The sequence below is a fragment of the Plectropomus leopardus genome, chromosome 5, assembly GCF_026936395.1.
Source record: "Plectropomus leopardus strain MGB_pleo_1.0 chromosome 5, ASM2693639v1, whole genome shotgun sequence".
Taxonomy (NCBI): Eukaryota; Metazoa; Chordata; class Actinopteri; order Perciformes; family Serranidae; genus Plectropomus; species Plectropomus leopardus.
The window spans coordinates 28335345-28347063 of NC_142180.1; the positions used below are offsets into that span (position 1 = coordinate 28335345).

Consider the following 11719-nt stretch of genomic DNA (forward strand, 5'->3'; position numbering starts at 1 on the left):
ATCCTCTGTTAATCATGATGTAGGTGACTTGAGCTCCTCTCCCATGGAAAATAACAGCAAAGGTGCAAAAAAGGCATACATTCAACACATTAAAACATAAACAATATATCTGACAAAAGATGTAAACAACAAAATCCTCTGTAAATCATTATTTTTGTGACTTAAGCCCCTAAACAAATTAAATGATATAGGAATGTGTGTTAACATACTACACAATAACTTTAAGCCAGCAGGTGAACTTAATCTAATTAATATAATTCAACACAGAGGCTGAAACTTGGAAATTTCCATGACCACAATTTCACTTATCCCTCGGATAAAGAACATCAGCAAAAGGGCAAAGGAGGTAAAGGGACACACATATATGGGTACAGCAACTGAGTCTCAAAATATCCACATATTGACTCTGGAGGCCTAACATTTAGGTTATAGCTATTTACACAGATTTTGTGTAATTCTAATACTACACATTATGAACAGATGCTCGACTGTCACACATATTTCTGGTGTATAACTGACGTCACACTCAGAGAAAGCATTCTTCATTTTGTTTCCCAACTTTTCAAATCTGACTGTAATTTTGAGTGAGGAGTTTGTTTTTGACAGTGACGACTCACTCTGGTTATACAGTAGAAACCCGCTTTATCAGCAGGGTACAACCTCTGGGGTGTATTACAATGACGAAAAGACCACCAAGATGGATTGAGCCAACAGCTTCACAGGAAGCCTGTGGTGCTTTTGAGGGATGATGAACAAAGACACAAAGGAACCCACTGAGAAAGTCCTGCTCTGTAGGAAGTCTGCAACGCCTACTGTGGTCGGCTTTGGAAAGAAGGAACTGAGTGAAATAGAGAAGAATAGGAGATGGAGGGAAACCCAGGGGTGGAGAACAGTGAAGACAGGAAAGGAAGCAAGGAGGGAGAGAATTGATATGGTGATGAAGGTTTGAAAAATAAAGTCACATCATTCAATCTGTGAACATATGGGACCCAGTTTATGTTTCAAACCAACACTTCAGTATTTAATATAAAATTATTTAAAATCTATTTGCTACATTGGCATCAAATACATGATTTTCTACTAGCAAGGATTTTTCTTGACATAAATGGTCTTCACTGCCACTTCACTATTTTGGCACTACTGCCCTCATGTGGACATTTTTAGGAATAATACATTCAGATTAACGTCTCTTTTTGTGTAGTATTTTTTGTAAGTATATATATGACTAAATGTTTTCATCACCGTTCAAAGATTGTCCTTTTGGACCTCAATGAAACTCTTGACGGGGTGTTCTGGTGAAGGCAGCTTTTTCATGTACTGGTCAATTGGTGATTTTGAGCTTTTTTGATTCCAAAATGTATATTTTACAGACCGGTGGGAGAAAAAAAAACATCCAAAATACATGTCTAGATGTTCTTGTTTATTCAGCTTTCTGTTCTGTAAATTTATCCCCCAAAAAACCCAAATATTTTTATACATAATGCTTAATTTGCATATTTAAACATAACATTTAAGGACAATGCAAAAATGTCTTTATGTGTGAAAGTGGGAAGCTTTCATGTTGGTATGTTTTGGTTTTTTTTACTCTTGTGTCCTTTTTTGTGTGTCTCATTTACAATACTATCTTCAAAGGCAGTTTTCTCAAAATGAGTTTTTTGAAAAAATATATTATTATGACTCTTGACAATATTTAATGGAGTGATTAAAAAAGAGATATCCAAAATTCAAAAAGTCTGAGTGTGCTGAAATAATAAGGCTAAATGTGCAGTGTGGAATATATATTTATTAGAGCATTAATGTTTGTCAGGGGCTGTAGATGTAGGAGTTCTGGATGGCATAGTTTGTCATGGAGGGGAACCAGTCTTTAGTCAGAGTCAAAATTTGGGTGAACCAAGGGTAGAAGAGCTCCTGCTGTCTCGTAGCTCCTGTTTTGATGATGTTCAAGGCTGCGTCTGTGGCAGGGTAGGCTGGCACACGAGTGACTCCCCTAGGATGCAAAAAATAAATAATTATTAATAATAATATGCTCTTAACTACTATGTGTAGTGAAATTTACAAACATCAATATGAAAGTATTAGTGATTGCTTGGACTTGGACTAACCTGACTTTCTCCATAGCTGATTCAGTATCAATGAGCCCCAGTGTGCATATAGAGACGGACACATTGCTCTTCTTCATAGCCAGCTCATGTCCAAGGGCCCCAAAGAAACCATTCAAGGCAAATTTTGTTGAGGTATAGGGTGCCACGAAGGGACTGGGCATTTTACCTGCGAAGCATCAATAACCATTAGACTCAGGTTTTCATGCTCTTTTGTCAAATGTAAAACATTAGTCTATTATAGGCCTTTAGGGGCCTCATTTATGACACTGTTGTACGTGCAGATTTGATCTTAAAGGGACAGTTCACTCTCAAATCAAACACGTATATTTTCGCTCTCCTCTGTAGTGCTTTTTATCAGTTTAGATTGTTTTGGTGTGAGTTGCTGAATGTTGGAGAAGTCAGCTGTAAAAATGTCTGTCTTCTCTCCAGTATAACAGAAGTAGATGAAGATCATGTGATCATGAAGCTCTGGAGCAGCTACTAAATGGATGTGGAGGTGTGATTGTTTAAAAAAAAAAAAAAGGAAAGAAAAAAGCCTTTCAGCATGTTTCATGACATTGTCTAAATATTTTTTTTTTTTAATTTTTTATTTCTATCTTTGTTTTGTAGCAGGATTTAGGGGCAAATTTAATTTCATTTTTCTCAGAAACTACATTAAAAAAAAGACAAACGAAGCTACCTTGTACCCTGTAAGTTTATCATGTATTAATTAAAAAAAAACCCTGAAAAACAGAGAAGAATGAGGCCAGATGATACATTGTATTTAATGGGTGAAAACAAATACATGTAATAATGTACATGTTGCATAGTTTGCGTTCATCGATGTGTGAATCAAAATGATTTGGCAAACTTACCTAAAAGTGAAGAAACAACCACCAGTGATCCTTTACTTTGCTCTAGGGAGGCCAGAGCTTTCCAAGTCATCTGAATGTAACTGAAGAAATTGACCTTTGGAAAGCACACACACATGCACACACACATCCCAAGATCAGTGACTTCCCCTCATTTTATGTGCTGACAGATCATCAAAATGCTTCACTACCTTCATCAGCCACTTGGTGTGCTCCACGTCTCCCTCCCACATGCTGAAGGGACTCGGGCCAATGTGGTTGAGAACCAGGTAATCCAACCCTCCGAGCTTTTCCAGAGCAAAATCTACAGTTTTGTCGGGATCGGACTCACTGGACATGTCTGCTGCTACGTAGAAAGCTTTCTCGGCTCCCAAACTTAGGCACTTCTCTACCACCTTAAAGCGGAGATCAGAAAAAAATAGATCCATGCAGTTGCAGAAAAGAGGATAGAAAACACTTGTGGCTTAATATGGGCACTTCAACAAACTGAAAAAATGTGTTTTATTAACCTAAACCCAGACACAGTGTTGTATTATTAACTTACTTCCTCACATATACTGTAGACAATATGATGGACACAGATAGATAATAGAATTATTAGCACTTATTGGTTCGTTTCGTATGTGTAGTGGTTTTAGCTTTGGAGCTGTTTTCCAAGTTCACTGACCTGCTGTAACACTTTCTCCCTCCTTGCTGTAATTACTATCTGGGCACCAAAGCGAGCATAGTGATATGCTATCTGCTCACCAATACCAGTACTGGCCCCAGTCACCATTACCCTGGCACCTCTGAGAGACCCTGAAAGACACATGAAACACACAAAAACAAAGACAAACTCAGGGTACACAGTGGTGTTGATGGAAACTTAATTTAAATTCAAGATGACTGATACAGATTTTCAAATTCTATAACATTGGTTCTTCTTCTTCTTCGCCTGGACAGGTATATGACAAAAACCAATCATCAATTTGTATGGTGATTTCTTAAAAAGTATATCAAGTTTTAAGTGATTTGATGACGTTAAACTATTATCTCAGATCCGGTGCATAAAGCCTGCCCATTTTATCAATCACTTTCTGACCTTAAATTTCTATTTTAACATAGTTTTTTCCTTTGTTTTAACCTATATGAGAGACTGTTAGCATTCGAGAGACAGGTGCCCTCAAAATTGCCCATTACTGAATCACCACCCCAACATATCAGTATTGTTCTGACTGATAATCAAAAAAAAATGACTATGACTAGACTATCCATAATTTAAATGTGCAAAAAGATTTATATAAAATGTTAAAATATCCTCATTTCCCTCCAATGGTAGTGGCTTTTTATAAGGTGACATGCGGTTGCAGCTGTTGGAAACTTTACACACTACTCTTTTGACTCAAACCACATCATTTCATTACTTGTGGAAGCGCGACTGTACACTGCTTCCTCACAGCAGCAATAAATGCTGCGTTCTCTCTCTGGTGAGGCCTCAGTCACAAGTGGAAACCATGTCAGATTATTCTCAATAACTAAATTCCCCCAGGGGAACTTTAAACTTTCATTGTCATCATTATTATACACAGATATTTTGAGCAATACAGAGCATTAAGCGTGTACGACATCCCATCATACAGTTACATGATGGACCATATTCAGATGTAGTTAAAGCCGCATGGTCCCAGTGCACTGTGGAGCTTTTAGACTGATGTGATGGGGCAGTATACTGAGATTTTTCAAGATAAAATCCAATTTAGCATTTTGAATATGTTTGTTATTGTAAAATAAAAAAATGTTAGTCGCTATTAAAGGAAAAATACATTAAAACACTACTCTTGTGCCAGCAATAAATCAAAACAACACTGATTTTGAGATATGGATTGGATCGTTTTATGATCATAATAATGTTTCCAGCTGGCCGGAGTTAATATTTTATCACAGAGTGTGATAGCATGCATATGAGTAACTGTTTTATGAGGCTTATCCCGGTTATGATCATGATGGGATATCGTTTTTACATGAGCACAGAGAAATCACAGAGTTATTCATATTCCTTCTATACATCCTAGTGTCTTTCAGAGAACTCCAGCCAGCATATTTGGGTTTCTCATTAAGAGAATGTGTTATTTACATGCACAGATTCATAAATGAGATACTCCAAAAACCAGATCATAAACTGGTTATTTGTATCCATGTAAACGCACTCGTTGTCAGAGACACAGAGCATTTGTACCAAATAATATTGTTTGAGAAATATTCAAAAAAGTATAGACCATTGTACTTTGTCCCGTTGCTGTCAGGTCAGGTTGTCCTTTATCACGCTGCCAATATATGTCACATAAACCTGTAGATAACCTTGAGTCACCTCAAATAAATTCAAATCTTATCTGCAGCAATTAGCTTCCAGTAGATTATCAATGAAAAAGAGTTCTCAGGTCAACAGTAGAGATGTGGGATGAGAATAAAAAAAAAAAATGCAGTTAATGGACACAATAATGTTGTGCAGAAAACATCCAAATGGTTCTTGAAACAGAAGAAACAGTTCCAACAGTCAAAACACACGATATATATTATATATAAAAAATGTTTGTTTGTTTTGTTTTTTAAAACTACATAGCTTATTACTGAATTTGTTTTTTGTACTATATTGTACCACCTAACAGTATGTCAAAAAACGAATTTGTTGTAATCTATATTCATTCATGTTTGAACTCTCTAAATGCCCTTTTTTTCCAAACTGCACAGTAGAATGAAAGTAAATGTGAAAGCTGTTCATAAGAGGAATACATAGTGATTTTGAGCAATCCTTGGATGAATAGTTCTTCATTTGAGGTGAAACAAAAAAGTAGGAATGATCTTCAAAAACAGTGTGTTGAAATCATTTCAAAACTTAAAATGGACTGTTCAGCAAACCAAAAAAGTGGATTTTTTTTCTTATGAAGGGTGAAACATTAGGGGAAAATGTATTGTATTGAATGTTGAAGTAGCAAATGATTATCATGTATACAGTAATACATCTGGAAAATAAAGCATGGACACGTTAAAATGCTTTTTGGGGAAATTGTCTTGAAATTTCACCTGTTCAGTTGTATAATCATAATCAATGTCATTCTGAACAGGATTCCATTGGGATTTTCAGCAAACCTTTTAAAGTGATTTTGTTATGATGAAATTTCAAATATATTATGCATGTCATTTTGACTTTGGAGGTGAGTCTTTATTTTATTTTCTGTACAGTATGATTTTTTTTTTTTACAGTATCATAACAGTCAATGCATCTGATGAGAAATCCATCGGGATTCTGAGCAAACTTATGAAAATGCTTTTATCATGGCAAAAAATAAATAAAAGTAAAAAAAAAAGGGAAACTTTTATTCATTACATTTAAAAAAGTACAACAGATCAACATGTCTTATATGTGAAATTATTTTACTAACAACAAACCCAGTGTAATTTTCAGGAAGCCAACAAGCACACATTAGGATCACTTTGGCAACACGTTCAATGAGATCAAAGTGCCAAAAAAACAAAGATTACATAGGCCGATCTGATATCTATAACAAGCCTATTTAGATAAGTCCACTTATCAGATGTTGTGTCTCTCTTACCTGCATCAAAGCTTGGTGCAGTCCACTTGACAGCCAGGAAAGCCACACATACACTAGTAAATATGATTTTTGTGAAAGTTCCCATTTTGTGAACTCTGCTCAGACCCCCACAGTTTCACAACTGGCTTCCAGGAGAAATACGAGGACACCATTTATGCCGTCGTTCCTCTCTGTTTCCCGTGACATAGTAAAAAGGGTGTGTTGTTCAGATAAGATGTTTATTGAACTTTCATCTGGCAAGGCCGGTGGGGGCGGTGCCGCAGTCAAGACCACTTTCTTCTCTGCCTTTTTCTCATGTTTTTCTCCTTATTCTTCGTCTTTTAGGGGGATTTTGTTAATTGTATTAAGTGCGCCGCCACCACGCTCTGATTCAGATTGTGACCCGTAAATAACATTTTGCAAATTCTGTTTGTCTGATAACATCAAAGAAAGTCCTTTTGTCTGATCCACTTGATGGATTCATTAATATTGTAACATTAAGATCCTGAATTGCAGCATATGCACATCTTTCTTGTTCATACATATAACATGATTACATGCACATCAGACCCCTCAACCTGACTGAGTATATAAACTAGCTGAATGCTTTCCTGTTATCTTAAGCATGTCATTTACTTATTCTTGAAGTTAAGTATTATTCTGTTTAAAGTGACCTCTTCTTTTCTTGACCTATATGTTTCTAAATGTTGAATTCACTTTATTATTCAATTGTAAAGAAACCTTCCCCTTATTTGATTGTTCCACTCTTCCTCTGTTTTACTCCAAACTATTTCATTGACTTCTGAATTGCTTTCGGGACTTGTAAGTCTTTAGACGTATAAGACATTAACTTTTATATGTCTTATTCTTTGTTTTTTAATTTTTTTTTTTTCTGTGTCTCTTCCCTCATTTGGTTGGTTGATGGTGTGATTCAACTCTGAGCGGTATGCTGGTTGTAACAGCTATTTTGTTTTTATTCCTATTCTTATTTGGCTTTTATTGTGTATCTGTCATTAATGTCTTTAATGTAAACCACTTTATGATTTTTTTTATCTGTTAAAGGTGCTTTACAAATAAACTTATTATTTGTTTGGTTACTCTCAGGGTGACAGCTGCACACAAACAAATAAAAAAACATTAAATGAAAGCTAAATTTTAAACATTAAGACAAGATAAGAACAAGGTAAAAACCACTGATAATGACAAGATAAAATGGCAGCAGCAGGTTTAAAGTGCATTGCAGGTCAAGTTATTGCTCAATATAAAAACTCCATACATCTGCAGACTCGTATCAGGAAAAAACATTTTTCTACTGAAAACTGTTAAGTTTTCTCAGCAGAAAATGTAATTTCCCAACTGTATACAGACTGTTCAACCCAATTGCCTCCTGAATCCTTTTCCATGGTGCCCCATCATCTGCAAAAACAGATCTGCCAATATTTAGATGTACTCAAGAAAAAGGGTCATTGATCATGACTGAAAAGATTAATGGATCCTGTGGGGAAGGCCTTCAATTTTTCCTCTACAAATTACTTGCAACCTTTACTTGATCTATAACACCCAGAGTCCTTTAGACTTTAAAAGGATCATTCCCTGGCTTTCTTATAAATATTTTTTAGCCTCTTTCCATGAGATGACTGTTTTTTAAAAATATTTTATTATTATTATTATTATTATTATTATTATTATTATTATTATTATTATTATTATTATTATTATTATTATTATTATATTTAGTTCGCTATAAATATTAAGAGGACAATGACGAATCTGCGGTTCTTAAATAGCATTAGCGCTAGCTCTTCAAAGCAACTTTATTGACACAACCCGTCTGCGCAGACATCCAGCAGGGTTGTCCTTCAGCAGAGCTATCTCAGTCAGACAGCCTGTACTCCAGCTTTTTCTCGGAAAAGGCGGAATAACCCTGCGTTAAAGGAAACGACATCGCTTGTGGACCATGGCGGCAAAGATTTTGCCCGTTGTGAAGTTAGTATTTTTAATTTGACCCCTAATTTCCACGAGGTTGTTGCTGCCGTGGGTGCTAGCTATTAGCCAGTTAGCTAACCGATGCTAAATTAACTGTCAGTGTGCCTGAGAGCTTTCCAGCTGTCATCTTCATCCACTGTGCTTATTGACGGGATAGTTAGGTAGTTGGCTCAATAACACACAAAAATTTGCTTATTCTAGATGTATACATGAGTTTTGGGCGTTGGCTTAATTCACATCAGTTCGCTAATGTTAGCTAATGTTTTAAAAATGGCTAACTAATGTCACAATCTAGGTAACTGATCATGATTTGCATTAGGTGACACTTTTAAGAGGTCCACTGCAGCAACAGCAACAGTAACATGTAACAGTGTTTTCGTGCAGTTTGACTTGTCTTTGACGGGCCACTCAGGTGTGTATTTTAAGGTAAATGCCTGATTTCCTTTATTTTATTTTCAGACTGGCCACCAAGGTGACCATTGCAGGAGGAGCTCTGTACATCGCCGTTGACTCTGGTCTGCTGGGCAGCAGTGAGCAGGGATCAGAGGCTCTGGGTAAAGCCAAAGCTGCAATCCCACCCGCCATCGAGGAATGGATGAAGTACTTTGGCCTGGAGGTACAGATAAGATGCACTGCTGAAGGGTAGATCTGATCCTGATGATGTCAGAGGAAGGACAATACAGTTTCACTTAAACCAGCGGTTCCCAACTGATCCAGTCACAGGATCCAGATCAGATAGATAGATAGATTGATTGAATGTCTTTATTATCATTGGACATAGAAATATACAACGAAATAATGAGTGCCACATCTGATCAGGTGCAAGTAACATAGAGAAGACACTTATCAAATATTTGGACTACAGACACACTCAGTCATAGATTAAAGGATGAATATTTGTTATTATAGACTGTATCACATGTTGCACATTGATACTGGATTGCACTTAAGGGTGGGCTAGCGTGAGTTCATATTGATCAGCCTGATGGCCCAGGGGTAGAAATTAAGATTACACTTAGTTCATGGTCCCCACTTTGGTTAAATAATCACATATTCACTATTATTTCACAGTATGAAAACAACATGTTGGCATAGACCACAAAGAAATTAAAACATATTGCAAAAATAAACAGAAAGCATACTTCAAAATTAAAGCTCTATGCCAGTTGAGAACCACTGACAGACACCACTGACAATGCTGTTGATGATTTCCACAGTTAATGAACTAAATTAATGTTAAGTATTCTGCCATCTCATGGCCCATTCATCATGGACTTACAGGACAGTTGAGACAGAAGTCTTGTATGTACAGTTGAACAATAGTGAACAGCTTCCAACTGTACTGGCCTTACATTAGTTTCAGTGATTTAAAAATAAAAAGAAGCAGTAATATTTATCATCCACTGCTGTTACAAGATTTTCCCCCTAAACAAAAACGGATTCATAAAACAAGTTTCCAAATTAAAATTTTCCTTTTTCCAACAACCATTTCAGTCGATGCAAGTCATTCAAAGCCAGCACCTCGGCTCTATCTTTTCTCACATTGATGAAAAGATCATGACATTTTACATACAAAGGACAGTTAAAAAACAAAATGATACTTATCTATTTCTTCCTGATCACACATTGGACTAATTCCACTTTTTCTTCTAAAACAATGTCTTTTTTAGTATTATGAGGCACTATACCAGCTCAAATGTGAACACAAAGAGATCCTTTCTTTGATAGATGGTAAAGAATACAATTTTCTGTAAAGCAGCATTTCACATTTGACAATATTCTAAATCTAATTTGCCCAGTTGTGTCTTTTTAAAAATGCCAGTAAAGAGAAGACAACTTACAAATACAAAAACTGTGTTTACAATGTGGACATTTTCTTTCAGTTTCACCATAACTTATGCCAGAAAGACATACAAAAAATGCAAATTCACAATAGCACATCCCTTAAAAACATACATATGACAACAGAAAGGGTACATAAAAGCAGAAATACAGAATGCTATAAAAAAAAAAGTTATGGCAATACACATAAAAATACTTACAACATACAAGTCATTATACATGTCCATGTTCATCAGTCAATAACTAAGTATCAGTGTATTCTTTCTACAAAATACCCAAATTATATGTCATCATGTGTTTCATATTCTTACTCCAGTGTACTGCTGGAGTAATATGCCCACTTTCAATGAAGCACCAAACTGTTAGCCCTTTGTCATTATTGCCTCTGGGAGCATGCTGCAATATTTTACTGCATGATGTTAAGTGATCAGCCAAAATTGCTTCACATTTCACACATTATCTGGTATTTTCCTCTCCCCAGGCTCAGCTTCCAACGATGCCAAAGATTGAATTCTCCCCCGTTGAGGCGTGGAACTCTGGTGAGAACTGAAAAAGCTTTTTCCTTTTTTTTTTTAAAGGGAGTGCGTGTGGTAATGTCACGAGTCATGTTTTGCACCCAGATAGTTAGATGTGATTTTGCACATCAAGTTAGATGCAGTGATACAGCTAACATTTCACTGGGGCAGTAATCAGTCTAAATGCTAAATGCTTCGTATGTAAAGTGCCTCAAACCTAAGCTCTTGAGTTTGTTTTATTGCAGGGGTTCGGACGTCAATTTCAGCTCTTTCGGAGGCTCCAACAAAAGCAGCTGGATACACAAATCAGGGTTTGCAGTACCTCAAGGACCTAACCAAGTAAACAGGAATTCTCTGAAAACCTGGCATTTTATCTGACTTTTTGAGTCTTGCACTTGAATGACATTACTTCTTCAAAAGTTGTAGCCCCTCCCAAGAAAGAAGAAACACCCAGCATGAAAGAAAAAAAAGACAAAAAGTTGTGAAAATCAGCTGCAAGGAGTGCCGTCTCCTGAATGGGTACTCCGGCTCTCTAAGTAATCGTGGCATTGGTTGGGAGTTGTTTTGTGCATAATGCTCGGAAGCAAAATGTATTTTTTAAAAAATTCAATTTTGTGTATACTATTGGATTTCATTTTGCTTTGTACTGTCTAAACATATAATGCTCCACTCCCCTTTGTTCTCATACCATCCAAATAATGTTACGAAGAGAATGTCTGTTTGTTGTATATATGCAGTTTCACCATTTGTGACTAAATACATCAATCTTAAAACACGTCCAGTCATTAGTTTGATTCATTGAGGCCAAATGTGTGCTGCATGTTGATCGTGGCAGTGCCTTCAAAGAACAAGAC

The 11719-nt window shown here is 36.3% G+C and overlaps 2 protein-coding genes across 2 annotated transcripts; one reads left to right on the plus strand and one right to left on the minus strand.

Annotated features, from left to right (window-relative positions):
* Positions 1–368: 368 nt before the first annotated feature.
* hsd11b1la (hydroxysteroid (11-beta) dehydrogenase 1-like a) lies at positions 369–6739 on the minus strand. Its single transcript, XM_042484076.2, has 6 exons — positions 6544–6739; positions 3621–3751; positions 3145–3348; positions 2957–3050; positions 2103–2268; positions 369–1987 (listed from the first exon to the last, which is right to left on the minus strand). The coding sequence occupies exons 1-6, from the start codon at positions 6626–6628 to the stop codon at positions 1804–1806; spliced, it is 864 nt and encodes a 287-aa protein (XP_042340010.2). The 5' UTR covers positions 6629–6739; the 3' UTR covers positions 369–1803.
* Positions 6740–8337: 1598 nt separating this feature from the next.
* micos13 (mitochondrial contact site and cristae organizing system subunit 13) lies at positions 8338–11642 on the plus strand. Its single transcript, XM_042482262.2, has 4 exons — positions 8338–8508; positions 8968–9124; positions 10832–10889; positions 11111–11642. Exons 1-4 carry the CDS (start codon positions 8480–8482, stop codon positions 11206–11208), a joined length of 342 nt encoding a protein of 113 aa, XP_042338196.1. The 5' UTR covers positions 8338–8479; the 3' UTR covers positions 11209–11642.
* Positions 11643–11719: the final 77 nt, after the last annotated feature.